Here is a 21,016-nt window from a genome sequence, read left to right on the forward strand (position 1 = left end):
TACTAAGCTGGGTTGGATGCACTAAACCTGGCTTACTTAAGGAGTGCCACAGAAATGTTAATCTGAGTAATGAGAATTAAAATCTTGACCTTGTGTTTAGCTGTAATGGTTCAAAAAGAACTTTCAGTTAGCTGGAGCTGGTCAGCTACTGCAATATCTTGCAGTCCGATTTGCCTTGGAAAAGTTTTTTCTTGATGGGAAGGTGCTGGTTGACTACTATTGTTAGACAGAAATTCTTACTTTGGTAGGGAACTCTCCATAGAAAGCCCACTTTGGGAAAAGCCTGGATTTGGGGATGCAGGAAGAACCTTTCTGCGTGCAGTTTTTTTCCTGCTTGCTAATGGTGTACAAGTATTTAGTACACACTAATAGGTATAAAAACAAGAGATTCTGAATATTGTCATGCTCAGTTATCTTGACTGCATGTCTGCTTGCATGTGATGCCTTTGGGAAAATAAAGGGATTGAGATTTGTAACTGAGGATGAAAGAAAGGGAATGAGTCACAAGTATGGTCCCAGAGAAGCCAAGCCTTAATCATACAGGTTCATATGTTAACTAAACTTAAGCTTTGTGACCACTGAGTTCCCCTCCACTCCCCCTCCCAGTCCAGGTAGGCCCTATGACTGTTTCTGTAGCACTTTTAATTTTATGCTAGAAGCAGTGAATCCTTCAACCTTTCTCCACTCCTTCATATATAAGGTACTATTTCTGTTTCCCAAGGCTTGATGTTATGGAGAAAGAACAAGCTTTGAGAATGTGAGAGATTTAGTTATAGTTTATTTATCTTCTTTATTTCTACTTCTCTCCTGTGAAACTTCTTGATGCTACATTTTGGGAATAGGAGACATAGTAGCATTGAAAAGAGCGTGAAAAGTGTGATGTGCAGTCCTTGATGCTATATTAAGTATTCAAGGAAAGAATGGTTATGAAATAGAAAATTACAAATGTGCTAGAATCTAAACTTTGCTTGCCTCTTATAGGGGATAAGCTGTCTTGATCAAGGCTACTAACTTCCTCAGATTTGCTGGGTTTTATTTGAAATATGTTTTGTTATGATGGTTACAGGAAACACTTAAAAAAAAAAAAAAAAACAAACCACTCCGTTACCTCAACATCTGCAGACTGGTATTTCCATTCTTTTTCTGCAGTACCTAAACTTGTTGATGTGAACTCTTTTGTACATTAATTGAACTCTCCAGAAGTGGAACACTTGCTACAAATGTGCAGTAGAAATAGGTGTTAGAAATAAGCCATGTGGAGGATCTCCAGGAAGTGTCAGGGAAAAGACTGAGTGACGGATTCATCCCAGGCATTGATTCAGGTGCTCTAACTGTGTAAGGTGAAAAAAGTTACTTTGTCCTTCAAGCAAACCCAACTATCAAGCCAGCTGAGTCCTGGGGTGGGGGGGAAATCACAATAAGTATTTGTCTGAAATAACTGTTCTTTTATTTGTGTTGTATTTCTTTTCCATGAACATTGCTTTTCCTGGTTATTTCTACAATGGGGTAATATTTTCTTGGTTTTTTTTTTTATTAAGGAAATGTAAGCTATTGGGGAAAGTCTGTTGTTTTTTTTTCTTTTGGTGGGGGGAGGGGAGAGGGGTTGGTGACATAAATTCTTAATTCCAAAAGAAGCAAATTTCACATTGGGAAGAAAAATATTAAAATCTTTCAGTACATATTGTGTTTCGGTCTGCTTTCTATAACCTTTGTTACTTGAAGTCTCTGAGCCCAAGGTGTGTAGGCTCTACTCTAAACCAAACAAGATGAGTAAGTGAGTTTGGGGGTTTTTTTTTGTTGTGTTTTTCAGTTAAAAATTCAAACATTGCTCTTGGTAAGTATCACACTTTGGGTTGTATGTATTTGGTCTTCAAAAAGCAGGCCAAAGCAGATAAGTTCTTACTTTCTTACATTTTTTTACTGTGAAAATGACCGAGCACTGACACAAGTTGCCCAGAGAGCTTGTGGACTCTCCTATCATTGAAGATATTCGGAAGCTATCTGGACATGGTCCTGGGCAACCTGCTTTAGGTGGCCCTGTTTGAGCAGGGTGGTTGGACCAGATGACCTCCAGAGAGATCCTTTCCAGTCTACACCACTCTGCGATTCTGTGAATTTTTTCTGAGAAGATGTACAAAGTGTCAGTCAAAGGAGTAAATGTACAGAAGACAGCAATCCCCTCTGCCCCCATCCCTTTCTTAAAATAAGATATCCTTTGTCTTCTTAAAGCTTATTTTCAGGCCATTTTATTTATCCAGATATGTTAATTGACAACACAAGTGACTATGGGGAAGGAACTTGTTTTAGTACTAGATGGTTCTAAGAAAAATATATAGCTCATAAAACTATTTCGTTTTGGTGGACTAAGTTTCTTTGTCCCTCAACACATTGGGCTTGGAGTGTATTTGTTTTAGGAATAGCATGGAATGTAATATTTGGGAATGCTGAAGAGAATGAGGTGAAATAAAACAGACCAGTTAAACTGTAATGAAATGCTGAGTATTAATGGCTTCCCTGTATAAGTTTTGTGTTCTGCCTGTAGGATTTATTTCACTGGAGCCTTCAGAAGAGGTCACAAGCTGCTTCCAAACTTTTAAATTATTTTTGTTGACAGTAGGAATCTAGTGGTGGTGGTGTAGATCATGTCTTTTCAGAATAATTCCCTATTTCTTGTGGGGAAAAAAAAAAAGAATAGATCAGGCTTGTATCTACCTCAATTATACCTCTTGATGTAATTTTGCTACATCATGATGAAGGTGTTTATCCTATACAAAAGTATATGAGAGACTTTTGTTTTAAAAATAGTGAAAAATACTACTTGTATATTATGTATACTTAGTCCAAGTTTTGTTACTTGCTTTAGGCAAAAGTCACCAGATTCCATCACCTTGCAACTCAAGTTCAAGCTATTTTGTTTAAGATGAGTGGTGACATGGCCTGAATTATGGGGAATTTGGAGTTCATCCACCAAAATAACCTGGAGGAATGACTTCAGTTCAGTGGAACAATCTGTTGCCTGGCAATTCTGGAACTGGAGAGTTTTAAGTCTTTTGTAGGCATGTGCTGTGGAGTCTAAAACAGTTATTGATGAAAATAATGTCCAATACCAAGTGTTCTTATTGGAGCACTTGAAAAACGTAATGAACCTTGCCCTTCTGTTTCATACATGTAGTAATGTGAGTTACTAAGGCATTTTTCTCTTTGACCAGCTAATTTTATTTCACTAGTATTAGTTATGCAATTTGTCAGTACCTCTACGTCTCCTCCTGGTTTCTTGTGCCTTTTCTCATTTGCCTGCATCCAACTTAATTCTGTCTTCAAGGCTTTCTCTTCCCTTTCCTTCTTTAGTAACTCTTCTTGTATGACAGTCACTAGTTTTATGATTGCTGTTCAAAGACTGAAGACATTGTTTAGGTATTACTATCTTTCCAATTCAAACTTTGCAGAGGGGTTTGAAACATTCTACCAGGTCCTTTCAACAGGAATAAAATTATACATAAGATTAGATGCATGTAACACAGGAATAGTGAGTGGAAAAAGGGAAATATCACACTCATTTTTAAAAAGTGTAAAAAGGAGCACCCTGGGAACCACCAACCAGTCAATCTCACTTCTGTGCCTTGTAAGGTCATGGAGCAAATCCTCCTAGAAGTTATGTCAAGGCGTATGGATAACAGAGAGGTGATTAGAGACAGCCAACATAAACTTCACAAAGGGCAAATCATGCTTGACTAACGTGACGGTCTTCTACAATGGAGTGACTGTTGTTGATAGGTAAGGAAAGAGGAGCTGATATCATCTACCATAACTTCTATAAGGCCTTTGATGCAGTCGTATACAATAGCCTTGGAGAGATATAGGTTTTATGGATGGACTTTTAGATGGATAAGGAATTGACTGGATGGCCACATTCAAAGAATTCCCATCAATGGCTCAATCTCCAAATGGAGATCAGTAATCAGTGGTGACCCTCAGGGGTGTGTATTGCAACTGCTACTGTTCAATATCTTTATTAATGACTTAGTGGGATTGAGTGCACTCTCAGCAAGTTTGCGGATGAGATCAAGCTGAGTGGTGCAATTGACATGTCTGAGGGATGAGATGCCATTCAGAGGGACCTGGGCGAGCTTGAAAAGTGAACCCATGTGAACCTTATGAGGTTCAAGAAGGTCAAGTGCAAAGGTCCTGCACCTGTGTCAGGGCAATCCCCAAAATCAGTATAAATGAGTAATGAATGGGTTGAGAGCAGCCCTGCAGAGAAGGACTTGGAGATACAGGTAGATGGAAAAATTGGATATGAGCCAGCAATGTATACTTGCAGCCCAGAAAGCCAACTGTATCTTGGGCTGCGTAAAAAGCCACATAAAAAGAGAATCAGGGACCTCAGATCGGGGGATGTGATTCTCTGCCTCTACTCTGCTCTTGTGAGACCCCATTTGTAGTACTGTGTCCAGTAGAAGACAGTCATGGAGCTGTTAGAGCAGGTCCAGAGGAGGGCCGTGGAAATGATCAGAGGGCTGGAACATGTCTCCTGTAAAGAAACACTCAGAGAACTGGTGAAGAGAAGGCTCTGAGAACACCTTATTGCAGCTCTTCAGTATACAAAGGGATCTTATGAACAGAGACTGAGAGATAGTTTTTACTGAGGGGGAGCAGTTTTAAACTGTAAAAAGGGTAGTTTTAGATTGAACATAAGGAAGAAATTCTTCACTGTGAAGGTGGTGAGATGCTAGAACAGATTACCCAGAGGAGTTGTGGATGCGTTATACTTGGAAGTGTTCAAGGTCAGGTTGGACAAGACTTTGAGCAACCTGATCTTGTGGAAGATGTCCCTGCCCGTGGCAGGGGGGTTGGAACTAGATCTTTAAAGGTCCCTTCTGATCCAAACCATTCTATGGCTCTATGAATATAGAAGTCAAAGGTGCTTCTGACCCTATCTGATGCTGACTGCAGGTGATGCATACAAGAATAATCTGCTCAGATGCTCTTCCCACCATTCAGTGATCTGCAGCTCAGGTCTTCCTGAGCCACAAGTGTGATTTTTTTTTTTTTTTTTTTTTTAATATTTAATAATCCTAGGTGGATTTATTTTCTTCTGTGAATTTGTCTTTTTGAGTCTGTGTAATTTTTTTTTGCATGTTCAATACTTGTATGCAATAAATTGTGTCTTAAATGTTGTATAAGACACATTTTTATTTAGTGTTCTCAAACTCCTATATTATGAAAAATTAAATGATCTGATTCACCTTCATACCCCACACGGTCTTCTGTTATCTCTATCACATATCTTAGTTATTGAGGGAAGAGAAGATGTTTAGTTTGAAGTCCTAGAATATTACACTTATATTGTTGAATGGAAGAAAATGCATTTTCATGACAACATGTAACTTGTGGGTCTCCTTGCTCATGTTAATGTAATAGTGAGTACGTGTACAACAAGAACTCAGTGAGTTGTGTAGCTAAGCAAGGAGGGATGCCTGTAGGTGCTAACAAGGTGAAAAGGGTTTAAAATAGCCCCAGTATATACAAGCAAGCTGGCAAATATAAATACCAAGGGTGGAAGTTGAAGGCGCTGAAGGATGGTGGTTGCACGATCTTTTTTTGAATAACATCTTGTGTTTCCCTGGGTTTTCATTGGCAAGCAAGTTGCAGCAAATACCTGGAAAGAAACAAGCTGCAAGCTATGGAATCTGCAGTTTTCCACAAAAATAGAAAAAAAAAATGCAGGAGTTTTTCTTAGGTTTTTACTTCATAGTGTGTTACCTGGCATTCTGAAGATGTAGTTGGGAGGAGTATAGAAATTTAGCATACTTTTTCCAAAGTAATGAAAGGTCACTTACAACTGTTCTCAGGTTGCCTTGAGCTGAGAATTGTTGCAGAACCACAGTGTTCTAAATATTACAGCACTGGCATCCCTTTCAAATGCTTCAAAGTAATTATACGAGAAGCATTTAGTCTTCTAATGACAAAATTGTTTTGGTTGTGGGATTTTCTTAAACTGAAATTCAAAATAGTGGCAGAAACAGTTTAACAACAAACAATGCTGGGTGAAAACAAATGTTTGCCTTGGTGACAGTAGCTTAAAAATAAAGTATCAGTATACTGTTCCTGAACTTGATGCATAAGGAATGCACAATCTACCTGTTCAGCTAAATTGCCTGTGGAGAATAACCTGGTAAAAATGCCTCAGTGAAACAAGCCTTTTCTGCTTGACCTGTGAGTAGAAAGGCATGACTTCATCATTGCGTCTAGATGAAGTGGGGGGGGGAAGTGTTTCAATTACCAACTTTGCTCATAATTGTGAGGTGAAATAGGTTTCTAATGAGCTGTTTCTATGAGCTGTTTCTTACTTAAATGTAAGTTCTTAAGTCTTCAAAGAAGAATGCTTGTAAAACTGTATTTCCCTACTAGAGTATGTGGTCTTATAAAAATGTTTAATCAATACAAGTGCATTCTTTGAGAATATCAAGTTTTGCCATACCTTCTCTCATTCCCTGTTGTCAGAAATCAGAGCATATAGGACAGGAAATGAACTGGCTGAACTTTTGTGTTCAGAAAATGTCAAGCAAGCGAACTGAGTGATACTGCACATCTTCATCAGCCTGTTAGTATTTTTTTTTAAAGGTTCTTAGATCCACATTAAGCTGACCTTCTTTTTCTTCCATTACCACCTAGGATAGAGGGGCAGTGAAAAGCATATTCAAAATTTGATTTTAATAGCTTCCTCAGCCTAACTTAAATTATGGAGTATTTAGCTTCATATGATTTTGGTACTGGTAGATAAGATAAATAAATTCTTACTCTTTTAATATATTAAAAATGTTTAATGGCAATGGTGGTTATTGAAAAATCTAACTGTGTGTAGATTGAGATGTCATGTGCTAAGGGGAATACTAATTTCAAGTATAAACAATTATTGAAAACCAGCTACATTTTTTCAGTAGTCAGTGATTTTAATGGACAATTTAGTAAATAAAAGTTGTTTTATTTATATGCTGTAGCATAGTGGCTTTGGAAGTAGTCAAGACTGCATAACAAAATGTAATTTTTATAATGAGTGTTTTGCTCTTACCATAACACTTTCACTAAATCAATAGCTCTGGACATCTGCAGTCTCTTGAGAAAAGTAGCATCTCAGCACATGCTTAGATTGGTTGGGGCTATAGCTATATAGATTTCTATATGCATCCGTTCTTAAGAATGGAGTTTTCAGGGATGTTTAATACTACTGACAGTGGCTAACAGTCATATGCCTTAATCAACTGGTTATTGGTAGACCATGTTATCCCAACATGCATAATTAGTATTAATAGATTAGCGGACTAGTATTTTGTTATAAAGAGAAAATGATCAGTTAATATCCTTCAGCCAAAATGAGCTTGGGATACATGTTAGGTACAAGTCTGACTTTCCTTAGTTATAGAGTAGTTTCAAGTGATAATGTGACCACTTTCCCCTTGAGCAAAATACTGAAGTCTAAGAAATAGGGGCCTTGGTTATCTTGTTTCTTCAGACGTCTGACTAAAACATTGAGCTCTTCAGTTTGTTCTGAACCAAAAAGGAAGACCAGGTGAGATTAAACATAACATTTTATAGGGATAACAATGTTACAGAAGAACATGGCAGAACTTCTAAGGGTTTAGATATTGGAGATTTACATGGCCCTTCTTCTGTAATTATGTAATATGTGTAGCATTGTTGGTCCTTGCCTGATGAAGGCTGTAACAAAGTTACAGTTTTTACATCTTTACTAAACAAATTAATCTTTGTATTGGTTAGCCTGTCTACCCTTAGGCTGTTATACAACCAAGGTTTCTGTCTCGTGTTTAGTCTTGCTGTAGAAGGTCTTAAAAAATGTTTTCTGAATCTTGTTTTTCCTGATAATAACTTTTAATCACCTTGCCAATGTTTTTTAATTCTGAATAAATTATCAACTGCTATGCAACTTAATGTAGTTTTAAAGTCAACTATCCTCCCTTCTCTTTAAAGGATTTTCCATTTTCCATGTATGTACTTGCTAACTAATCCCTCCTGTGCATAGAGGCATATTTATTTTTTATCTTGATCAATATGAAGATAACATTTCATATAGCCAAAGTCTTTACTTCAAGGGCATTCATAAACCTTCTAGTCAATTGTAAAATATGTCACCTAGCTACCTAAACTGTAGTCAAAAACCCCACAAAACCCAACCAAAAAAACCCCACCCCTCCCTCACAAAAAAAAAACAAACCCAAAGAGTACTGGAAACTTAACTTGCCTTTTTTCATGTCAGCCTCTTTCTCTCCTTTTAAGATTAGGCTATTACTATTTCCATGGTAATATACACAAATTCAATTGAGATGTTGAAAAACACACTTCCTGAGACCAGTGTTTTAGTTTCTGTATGGCAAAAGTGTGCAAGATAGGCATTTTATTTATTTATTTTTTTTTTTTGTTACAGCTTGTCAAGTATTGAGCTCCTCTAGTCAGACTGTAGAGACGAGCAATCAAAAAGTTTGTTCCTAGTCCTATCCCTATTTCAGAGTTAAAGGGAAGAGTTGGAAAAAAGAACTGGGCCACGGCCTGTTGTGGCTATAAGCTGTAGAATATCCTGAGAGTTGGGGCGAGGTGATGGGGTAGAGGGAGGTGTTCCATAAAAGTAAGCTTAAAAACCTTCATTTCTTAGATATACTACTAGTTTCCATGGAGTGCATCTGATATTCTGCAGCTCAGTTGGTACCTGAGTTTTGCCTTACCTGTTTGCTCCAAGGTTCAGTATTCAGGGACCTACTTGTGTACTTGTGTTCATCTGCAGAGAAGTGTTCTTGAACATTCATCCTAAATACACTTTTCTTTTTGACTGTTTTTTCAATGACAATGAAAATCAGCTTTTTTCGGAAGGATCTCTTTCCTTAGCGGTAGTATAACAAGTTATTCTTCTGATTCCAGCTCCTTCTTTAGAATACCTAATAAATTAACCCTATTTTCTTTCCATTTGAAGCCACAGCATCCAGAACAACAGAGGCTTGCTTTGACTGAAAGCTTTACTTGGTTGTGCAAAACTAAACTGTAGCTCCGTGGTTTATTTTTGTGGTGTTTCTATATAGGTCTTTCTGTGTTGTATTTGTGGTAGCTCTTTCCTATATTTAATAAAGTAATAAAAAGAAAACTGGCTTTCAGTTTAATGAAAGATGCTACCAGCTGGGAAAACTTATTTTCTGTCTCAAAGTACTGAAGTGACTTCAGATTGTCCTAAAGCATTTCAGTAAAGCCTTACTTTTTAGAAGGTCGTTAAAGTACCTCCATGAAACTTGTTAGGCATTGTTTTGTCTTTGTGTTGCCAGTAAGATTATTGCACAAAATTAAAAAGACTTCAGTTTTTTTAAGGTATTTAAAACCTGCAAACTTACTTTTTACTGCCTTAAATCTGATGCTTTCAAGTGGTATTTTTCACTTGAAATTATGATACTGTTCAGTATTTCAGCATGATTATGATGCTGTTCAGTAATTTTTGAACACACTGAACCATTTGATAGGAAGCTTTTGGAGGAGAGGATAACAAGTTCTTACAAATCTTGTCAAAGTTGGCAGCAAGCAAAAGATCAAAATATAGAAACTTGCTGCAATGCCCCTGCAGGAGTTAGAAAAGACAGATGTCTAGTTGATGCTGCAGTTTGCACTGGAAACTTTCTGCTTGTAGTAGCATCTGCACACAATGTTGTGCTGTGGCAACCTAAATTTCTTGTAGTAGTTGGATGGATCCGATTCCTGTCTCTCCTCCAAACTATTATTCTCTACAGAATGTGTGGATTCCTTTCATCAGCCATTACACAGTTTCTGTTCTGAGGAATTATTCTTCTGTCAATTGTTTCTTCATAAATCTTTATAAATCACTGCTTCGGGGTAGAAGAGAGGGCAAAATTGTCTGTGTACCATTTAAGTAGCACTGAATCACATCGTCTTCTGGGTAAATATTGAAACTCAGTGTTTTCTTCACATATATTTAATTTTAAGACATTATTTGTGTTATATTCTTCATTATGAAACCTCCTTCCTAGTAAATTTTATTTGGGAAAACATAATCTCTGATGATAAACTATTGCCATAAACTTCTCCTAATTTTAAAAATCTTGTCTATATCTTAATCGAAGTATTATTTCTTATTATACATGCATAAAATATATTATTATCATTAAATATGTTGTATTATAAATATAAAACTAAATATATAAAAATATTGTGTTATTATAAATTATCTCTATGTCATTGTGGAAAAAGAATGTTAGAGTAACGGATATTTGCAGGCTGCCTGTAGTTGATGTATGCAGGGGAAGGGAAGAGGAGAAAGCTCTTTTTCCCTCTTTGCTTTGCATCAGTACGTTGTTGAATGGCTGAGCTGCTGCATCAGCTCTGATGCTTGTAGAGCTTTGTAACTCTGCAAACTGTCATTTACTTTACTTAGCTGTCCTTTAGTAATATACATTGAATTATGGATGTCAGTTGCAACCTTCTCTTTCATGTTTACAATAGTTGAACAAATTTTCTTTTTTGCAACATTATCCACTCTGGCTGTAGGTACATTTTGTAAAGCATTCCTCAGATTTTGCAGTAAGGTGCATGCTACTGATATAACTGTGTCATTAATGCTGTCATCTTTTTGACTGCTGAATGCTAGTTGCACAACAGCAACAGGAAATCTATACAAATTATTCTGGGGAACTAAATACCAGAAACTAGAAGTGTCTTTCTCTTAGTCTTAAATTTCTCTTCCTTCCAATATCCATTTTTACAAAGCTTGAATCCCATGATTTCTATGGATCATTGAAGTTAAGTCCTTTTCCTCCCTTTGCGCCCTATTTGCCTCAAAGAGTAGTTTTTCATGCTTGCTACTTCATGTGAACAAAAATAGGAATGCAGGTGCAATATGTAGTAAAAGGAAACTTGTTTTGACTTATGATGGATGGCCAGACCTACTAACCATGATCTTCAGTGGTCAGTCACTCTATTAGAAAGTACTTCCTAAGTACCATGTATTAGCTTTCTTTAATTGTCGAGGTGGTGTTATGTGAGTTACTATTTCGCAAATTATCTTTGAAGCCTAAAATTGATTGAGAGAGAGATGTATCTCCACATAGTAATTACTTAAAATTGTTGAGTTTTCTTGTATGAATGTGTTACAGACTCCTGTATATGGGAAAGTGTGTATGAGTTGTAACTGCTAAGATGCGGTTTTACTGCAAAACTGGAAAGCTGAGTAAGTAATGCTGAAGAACAAAGGATGTGCAATCTTTTACCTTGATAATCCTGTATCTTGTGATAATAACTAATGCATTTACTTTAACTGCTTAAATGGGAAAGATTAGTGACTAAAATCAGGCAGGTTCTTCTATTTGAGAAGCTTTAAAAAATTCTGTAATGTTGTTCTTAATTACATTCAGTCATAATCTTATATGCAATATTGCAGTGAGTGAGAGTCTTATTGCACTTGATTTGCAAAATAAATACTGTGTCAGGTTGCCCTGTTGTTTGCATGTTGGCGTGTGGTCAAATAAATGGTTACTACGCAAAAGGGAGAGAACTTAGACCTGAGAGAAAATGAAATGCAATTAAATGCAAGTTTGTATCAGTGTACAGTGTATCAGTAGTACAATAACATTTTGTGGCAACTTAATGTTATAATTTGACAGCATGTACAACAAAGTTCAGTCATACACAAGATCAATGATGGTTTTGTTTATCAAGAATGTTTTACAGTTTCAGGAAATCACTATTAAAGAAATCATGGGAAATTGAGAAAAACTTTTTATCTTCTAAAAGAGGTATAAATATGCAGTCACTGCTTTGACAACTCATGCAGAATAACATAGATGAACTGAAATGTGACTTTGTTCCCTCATGTAATGATTTGTTTAGACCTGTCTCTGAAATCTAATTTGAAACATGAGAGCTCTTGTTACGGAAAGATTTGATTCTGAATGGCCAAGTATAGTGATATCAAGTCTTGTGGTTTGGAGTATGTTAGGAAAAAGTAATGTCAAGTGATCTCATGATTGTAGCAGAATTTTTAAGAGGCTTTAAATGGTATTTTATTGCCACTAGTAAGAAGTCATATGGATTACTTTGGGTAGGTCTTTTTTTTTCCATCTAGAAAGTGTCAGGACATCATTATCTTCCTATATGCATAACATTATCTCAGCCATCGGTTTTCAGAACAAGCAGGCTTTGTTTCAAACAAAAAGCGAATTTGTATCTAGATCCTCTCTATTGAAAAATCCTCATTTTTATAAACCTTTAAAAGTTGTCCCCATTTAATTTTGTAGGCTGCTGACAAGCTCATATCAGCAGTTGAGTTTTCTCAGTATATTTTCTTCAGTACACTTGATTTAAGAAATAATGAAATTCCTTTATCTTCTCTTAATAAGTATAAGTGATGTAAAAGTTAAAGTCCTTAGTGATCCCTAGTGGATTCTAGTGTATAGTTTAAAAAAAAAAAAAAATCCCATACAACTCAAGACTGTAGCAGGTTTACTTTGAGATTTAGATCAGGGCATCTTCTGTAAGTTGTTTTCTGAAAATTTTCTGATTTTTCTTCAAGAGAAAATATTTTTCAACTGATCTAAAATACATTTATTTTACTCTCAAAGAACAAGAACAAAGACTTTTATGTTTAAGAATTTTTAAATGAGAATAGATGGGTTTCTTTCTATCCTGTATGGTACTAGTGTACTAGCTTCTTGGGATGCTCTTTAAGGAGTTCAAAACAAAAAATAAGACCAGGAATTACATTATTGAACTTTCCAGTGTTTTCTGATAACTGTGTAAATCTCTGACAGAGAATATTTATCAGATATGTGTGCTTCCTTCAGTTACTCTTTTACCTCAAAAAGTAAAGATTTGCTTACTAAATATTGTGGCCTGGATCTTTAAATAAGGCTATTTGTGTGATGTTTTCAGAGTTTCAGAACCTTCTGTTCTGAATTTAATAAGTGAAATACAGGGGAAGGCAGTTTAAAATAATAACTTTGTGAGAGTAATTTAAAGAAAAAAAAAGCAACGTTCATATTAGAAAATGTAATAACTTTGTTAATGCCATCTAAAGAGCAGTCATTTAATTACTGTTTAACTGAAACCATATGGATAATGTAATTGTCTGCCTGAGGAATCTTACTTTTGACATTTTCCCTTTTTGTATTTTTATTATCACCTTTACAGTTATTGTGAAGAATTTCTACTCAAATGTATCACTATATTATGTTTAATAAATAGATTAAGATTGTAGCTCAGTATGTGTATCATATACTTCAAGACACGCATGGTCCTCACATAGGGGAGGGAAAGTTCAGAGCAGACAAAATATGTGTCAGCAGTAGTACTCCATATTCTGAAGAAGTATTAGAAGACCCTTGTGTGGTTGGTCATCTCATGGCTTAGAAATGGAAAGCTGATTCATTTCGAATCAGCACAATGTATTGGATTTTTAGAAATGCTGAACAGGCTTCCCCATAAATGTGGATCGCTCAGATCCAGCAAGAGTTATGTGCTGGACATTCATCACTGTAGCGCTAGTCATGGAGTGAAAAATGGCGTTGTCCTCCTCAGGGTTCAATTGCCTCAATTCACATGTTACTTGGAAAGCCTTGGTCTGGTAGCCTGGGGGAAAGTTGCATTGAAAATTTAATACCAATTCAAGAAAATCAGAGGGAAAGGGAAAATTGAGAGAAAATTGTGCTCTTCAGTTGTGCTCTGACCTACAGAGTCAGCACAGTCGAGTAGATCCCAGGACTTTTTTTGCTAAAACAGGACTTTTTGAGATGGATGGAGTCATCCCTCTAACAGATTGTAATGACAAAGGATAATTCTTATTAATGTACTTGAAAATGTGATGGATAGTGAAAATAGCGTAAGAGGCTGCAGTTAAGTGTGGCCATAGTACCTACTACATCTTTAACTTTTGCAGTAACCATTCATAGACTCGTCATTTATAGTCCTGCACTATGAATTAAAGGAGTTTGCATCTTGGGTTTAGTTAACAGACAGGAGAGCGGTTTGTGCTCTGTGAAAGACTACGAGCTGAGCAAGTTCTTCCTGTTAATTTATTTACCTTTGGCTAACCAAAACCTGCAGCTGATTTTCAACACAAGCAATCACATTATCATGTTAAGACAAGCATTAGATATAACAAAAATTATCAACTGCCTTTGACTCTGGCTATTCATAGCACTCGGTCAGCGCTTCAGCGGCTTAACAACCTGACAAGGTATTGCCCCTGGACTAGCACTTTCTTTGGAAGGTCTTGTGTCCACTTCTGCCACTATCAGACGCAAGTAGATATTATTATTTGCTTTTATACCACAGCATTCCCATTACCCTATCATATTCTCCCTCAAGGATTTTCATGAATGCTTTTCTTCCTCATTAGAATATGGGAAATAAATTTATTTCCAGTACATAGCTATCCTGAAAAGAAAGACTTTGTTCTGTCCTAGATATATGGAGGCTCTGCACTCATGATTAGTCCTGTAGTTCTTTTGCTATGGTTCTTCTGCTGTAAATACCAGAATTTTTTTAGATTTTTTTTTTTGTTTTAGTATCTATTTGCCCAACAGCAAATGTAATTCAGACATTATCTCTTCTGGATTTGCTCTTGTTCTTTTCAGAGAACCGAAAGTAGTCAGCATCTGTCAATATTTGTGGCCTTCTTAAGAAAACAAGGAATTCATGTTTATTCATAGCTAGGCAGATCAGGTGCAAGTTCCAGACAGAAACCAAGAGAGATAACTGGGAAGATCTGGTCAGTGCTTCTGGTGAAAATAACCTGGTACTGACCTAGGCACAAGACAGATTTATTCTATTTCCTCTAGTCAACAGTGGCCTGTTAGAGGACAGTCAAGTCACTTTGGGAGGTTCTCTGTATATCATGTTCTTTAGTCCTAACCTATCTGCGTGTTTGTGGTGGTGTTAGATGGTGTGTGTTAGCTTTCATTTGTGGCTGTTGTTACGGTGTTATGCGACATAGCATATATTCCTCCTTAGCAATCGTGGAAATGAAGTAGTCATTATCGCGTGCTGTGTCATGTGTGAACTCACTTGGGAGCTAGGCTGTATGGACTTCAGAGAGAGTGTTCTTCTCAGTCTTATTCCCATTGATGGTGTTTGTTACGGATGCTTGAGAAGTAAGTTGGAGTACCCATTTGAATGTCTCTGAACCATGTTCCCTCCAAGGGATTTCTGAGTTTTAAATTGATGCTTCAATACTGAGGACTTTCAAATCTTAAAATGTTATAGTCTATTCTAAGGAATTCTAATTGGTCATTACACTCTCTTAATAAGTAAGTAGTATTTTCTCTTATTTCCCATTTGTATGAAGGCAGTGAATTTTTGAAAATGGCAGCATCTAATGATATTTTGTCCCATTCATGTTACTGGCAGGACTGGCATTCAGTGTTGCTAGACTGCATCTGGAAGTTATATCTCTGTGTCAGATTTAGTTTGGCACATGTCACAAACTGTATAGTACTAACTTTTAAAGCAGTTACTCTGCTGCTCAAGAAACTATACTTCTTACCTATAATTTGCTTTAATATCAAGGCAGTAACTCTTATTTTCTTTGATCAAGAAAGCCAGTGAGATCAATGAACTTATGCAATGCAACTGAATTCTTAATTCATCAACTCAATCTTAGAATTCCATTTGATTCAGTCAAGCTGCTTTTCCAGTCTTCTTGAAAACAGTCCCTTCTGCAAAACAAAATCATAGAATCATAGAATATCAAACGTTGGAAGGGACCCAGAAGGATCATTGAGTCCAACTCTCTGCTCCTCACAGGACTGCCTAAAACTAAATCTTGGTCACCCTTCTCTGGACACACTCTAATAGTTTGATGTCCTTCTTATATTGACGTGCCCAAAACTGCACACCATACTCGAGGTGGTACCGCACCAGTGCACTGTTGAGTGGGGCAATCACCTCCCTTGCTTGACACAGAGCTAGCTATGCTGTGCTTGATGCACCCCAGGACACAGTTGGCCCTTTTGGCTACCAGGGCACACTGTTGAGCCATATTCAACTTAGCACCAACCCAGACCCCTAGATCTCTTTCTGCAGGGCTGCTCTCCAGCCTCTTGTCCCCCAGTTTGTACATATAACCAGGATTACACCACCCCAGGTGGAAAATCCTGAAAAAGAAAAAAACAACGAAACTCTGGTGTGCTAGCTTGTTCAAGTCTAGTCCTACAACATTTCTTTGTGAAAGTTCCTTTGTGGCTCAGTGTTGACTCAAGACAGGTTGTAGGAAAAGTGACAATTCTGTATGTGACATAAAGCAACTTTTAAAATTAGCTAAATGTAGTTTTCTGAATGTAGATATGTTTTCAAAAGTTATTAGAGACATTAATTGGCAATAGATTTAACAATCTTTCTGTGTAAGATTTTAATGTTTTCTCATTTATCTCAGCTTTTGAGAAAAAGAAAGCACTTGTTAAACTAGTTCACATTTCTTAGTATCAGTCAGTTATTTGCAGTCCTGTACTTTTCTAATAACAAATTACATTAAACAGTGCTACCTAAGCTAGCAGGTAAGTCCTTATAGTGCCTCAGGAAAATGACTGGATTTAATATTTGTTTTGTGGCTTCCCTTAATTTTAGGTGGGTTTTTGTTTTATAAAAAGTATAAAGTTTATTTGTGCATTTCACTTATTTAAATGACTAATAAAAGGTACAATTCTTATTTTACAGGTCAACAGCAAGGACAGGATGGAGTAAAAGTACAGCAAGCCACAATAGCTCCTGTTACTGTAGCAGTAGGTGGCATTGCTAATGCAGCAATTGGTGCTGTTAGTCCTGATCAGATAACGCAAGTACAACTGCAGCAAGCTCAACAAGGTTCTGATCAGGAAGCGCAACCTGGCAAGAGACCGAGAAGAGTTGCCTGCTCATGTCCTAACTGCAGAGAGGGAGAAGGAAGGTAAATGTAAATTTTATCATACATATTTAGGCTTTTTATCACAGTTTGCTTCATTTGGGCATGAGAGCATGAGATTTTCTTATATTGCCTACGCTTTTTAATGCTTTCTATTAGCAAGTATGTTTATATATTTCTTTTTAGACAGTGGATTATAATACACGTATTCAAAAAACGTGTAGACGTGGCACTTCAGAATATTATATTATATTATAAGAAATTATATTTTAGAATATAATTACTTACTTGGTTTGAATTTGATCTTTTTAGAGGCAGCAATGAGCCAGGAAAAAAGAAGCAACATATCTGCCATATTGAAGGATGTGGAAAAGTTTATGGCAAGACATCTCATCTTCGAGCACATCTGCGCTGGCATACTGGTGAAAGACCATTTATATGCAACTGGATTTTTTGTGGCAAGCGATTTACAAGGAGTGATGAGTTACAAAGACATAGAAGAACCCACACAGGTTGGTCAGCCCTCTCTATGCAAGTCTGAATTATAGTGGCCATGGTTAAACAGTGATATCAAAGAGCTCACTTACTAGGATCTCTGAAAACTACTTTTAAATCTAAGTAAGTAACTTCAACAGAGAAAGTGGTAGAGCTGTTTTCATCAGTGCAAGCTGACTGTGAAAACAAATTAATAAAATGAGATCTGTTCAAACTGTTCTTCTTTACTTATGCTAGAAAAAGATGATGGTTTCATCGCAGATAGCTGATGTACATTAGCTAATGCCTGATCTAAATTTGGCAAATTTTCTTGAGCATGTGATTGGCCACAGACCAGGGTTGCCATTTTGTCACTTGGACTAGCTCTGTCCTTAGGGAGTTCATTAACCTAGTCCATACATCAGATTTGATCTTCTTGGGAAGTTTCTTGAAATTTTAAGTGAGAAGTATAAAGCAAGTTCTCTTTACAGTTCAGACTGGAAAGGTGTATCTTTTAGAAACTGAAAATTTTGTTAGCCTTTGTTTTTCTAGACCCAAGAAAGTTTCCCTCCCCCTCAACAACTAGCATCATAAGATAGCACTCGAAGTCTAAGCGCTAATTATCTTTGAACAGTGACAGGACTTTTTAGCATGGTGAATGTATCTCTCTTGACATCCTCATGGAGCTTTGAGATTCATGTTTCCAAATTTGCTTCTCATCACTGTAATCTAAATAACAAAAATATTCTTTAAAAATGGTATCAAGTAGCTCTTTCAGGGTTTTTACCTCTCCTACTCTGTCAGGTTTATATAAGTTTATGAAAATTCTCTGGTAACCTGAAATTCAGACTTCTCACCAGATAATCCCAGCATAGAAATATTTGTTGAGAATGTTTTAGTAGCAAAGAGCAGATTGCCAAAAGCCTGTGGCCTGGAAATCAGAGACGTAGAGAAGAAAAGATTGTATCCTTTTAAAGATACTTCCAATGTTGAATAGAAAAGGGTCAGATTCAAATGATCAAGCAAAAAGTGTTCAGTGCTCTCTTTCATTAACATTTTGGTTTTGTTCTTCTTTTAAAAAAGGTGAAAAGAGATTTGAGTGCCCAGAATGTTCTAAAAGGTTTATGCGAAGTGACCATCTCTCAAAACATGTCAAAACTCATCAGAACAAGAAGGGTGGTGGAACAGCCCTTGCTATTGTTACCTCAGGAGAACTGGACTCTTCAGTTACTGAGGTTCTTGGTTCTCCAAGAATTGTCACTGTTGCTGCCATTTCTCAAGATTCAAACCCAGCAACCCCTAATGTTTCAACAAATATGGAAGAATTCTGAAAGGATCGTTTATATGGACGCCTAGTGCTGCACTTAAGTTTACATACCTTTCAGGATATGGAAGTGGGCTGGTAAAGTGGATTACAGAGCAGGAAATCATGTTTTCAGTCATGACTTCTAGAAGTGTTACAGATTGGAGGGTCAGCATGGGAAGTGTACACCGGTGCAACAAGACAAAAATTTCAAAAATACGAACAGCGCAAATTGATGTACTGAATAAACAGATGGGGGAATATTATTTCCATACTGTACTTTTTTAGTTTTATGTCTGTATATCATGTAATGATTTTAAATGAACTTCCCCCCCCTATTTTAGCGTTGTATGTTAATGTGTTTATAAAATCAGATAATATCAATGTAAAACAGGGTGGACCTTGACTAGAATTAATATCATTTGATGAAGGTACATGGTTTTTAAAATAAATTTGTAATATTTTCATAAGAACATCCATTTCCCATAAAGCACACCAAAACTGAATACAGATTGAATGATAGTGGAAATATTTTAGGTTTTTGCTCAGTGCGTAGAACATGTCAGTTGATTTTGGCCGTCTTTTCTCAAGTTTTGGAATTACTCAAATAGCAGCTGGATAATGCGTGCTACAAAGTGGTTCTGTGTTGGACCTCAGATTAATTTTGACCACTACATTATAGTAGTGTGTATAAATGACAATCAGTAAGTCCTAATTCCTCTCTTTGTTTGGGGAGCTAAGGTTATGTAGAATTAGTGTATACAGTAGGAAAGATAAAACAGTAGAAAGATACTAACATAAGGTTTTACAAAAGTAATGGTATCTATATGTAGGACAACAAATTAATATGGCAACTTTTGTGACAATTTTTAGTATTTCATTTCATTATATTTTAAAACATGCATGGTCCTTTTCTAACTCGTAGGTAACATGAATAACAAAAACTCACTCTTCAGTATTTAAATGTTTTAATTTTGTTAGAATTCATGGAAATTAATCAGAAAATTGAGTGTCGTAGCTCATTCTCCAGTATCTTCTCTCTGTAAATACTAGTTATTATATTGTGGTTAATGTGCTGAGTTCTTTATGCTTTGACTTAATAGCCAAAGAAAAGAATTAGTTATCACATTTTAACCAAAAAAAAAGGTATTGAAAGTAAACATTTTCTCTCTTTCCCCCTAAATATTACTGTCATTATTTTCTCTTCAAGGATAATATGTGGGCTGGTAGAAAATACCTGTTACCTATCAAGTCTTACATTAAGCCTCCAACCACAAAACAAACTGGGGAAAGAGGAATTTAGTTATCTTTTTACTACATGACTTTTGATTTCAAAGGTTTGGTTAAATTTTCAGATGTGCCAGTTTAATAGGAATATAGAGGAAGTAAAAAACAATGACAGCAAAAACAAACTACATTTTGTATGTGAAAACTCCAGTACGTATAAGGAGGAAAGATGGCCAAATATTTCATACTCAGGATTTTTAATTACTTCCCATGTAACATTTTACACATACAGTCATTTGGTAATAATTCTCATGACCAGTTTTTAAAAAAATTTATACACAAAAATATTTTTTATGTAACTAAAGGAAGTACAGTGCAAGAAGGATAAGGGTTGTTTGGTTTTTTCCCCTGCAAATTTCAAAGGGAAGAATGTGTTTGGTAGCTGTTGGTTTGAGAGGCATAACAGACACCTTGTGCATTTCCTCACAACACATACACTTCTCATCTGAATACTTTATCAATCTTGTGGTGTTTTCTGTATTTTTGAAGCAAGAGAAATACCAATCATTGTTTACACTGTGTACACTTTAGGCCAGCCCTTTGTAGCAAAATACTAAGCTGAAGGTATTTTATACTTTCAGTTTACATAAAAAGCTTTGAGATGAAAGAAAAACAATTTTACACTGTGGTTATAAATTTCAAGTTTCTTAAAGCTTTTGTAGACTTGTAACAGAGTCTTTAAATTTTAGTTGGGTTTTGTACATTATTTTGTATATTTTATTTAAAGTACTCTTAACTGATGTATCTGGATTTAAAACATCAGAATCAATTAGTTGTTACATTTAATACAGATGAACATTAGGTAGTATTAACTGTTAATTTTATTATATAGGAAATGAAACGTCAAAAATATATTTTATCATTATGCTTCACAATCAGTGCTATAAATTTCTTTATGCAAAGAAAAAACTTTCCTAATGTTAATACCATGTTTCCTAGAAGCTAACAATTTTTGTAAACTGAGCATTCTGCACAACCATTTCATATATAATTTTTTCATGCATACTTACGTATGCAGGTAGGAAACAGAAGTAATTTTTAATCTGCAATGA

General features: G+C 36.1%; 1 protein-coding gene across 1 annotated transcript in view; it reads left to right on the plus strand.

The window, feature by feature from the left end:
* Positions 1-19,981, plus strand: part of SP4 (Sp4 transcription factor) — a 24,228-nt gene extending 4,247 nt beyond the window's left edge. The window contains exons 4-6 of the mRNA XM_086742488.1: positions 16,717-16,945; positions 17,213-17,412; positions 18,458-19,981. Coding sequence (XP_086598614.1) covers positions 16,717-16,945; positions 17,213-17,412; positions 18,458-18,705 — 677 coding nt within the window. The 3' untranslated portion in view covers positions 18,706-19,981. The remainder of the gene's footprint in view (positions 1-16,716; positions 16,946-17,212; positions 17,413-18,457) is intronic.
* Positions 19,982-21,016: the final 1,035 nt, after the last annotated feature.

This window comes from Chlamydotis macqueenii, chromosome 2 (assembly GCF_036417535.1).
Source record: "Chlamydotis macqueenii isolate bChlMac1 chromosome 2, bChlMac1.mat, whole genome shotgun sequence".
In the NCBI taxonomy this organism is placed as follows: domain Eukaryota; kingdom Metazoa; phylum Chordata; class Aves; order Otidiformes; family Otididae; genus Chlamydotis; species Chlamydotis macqueenii.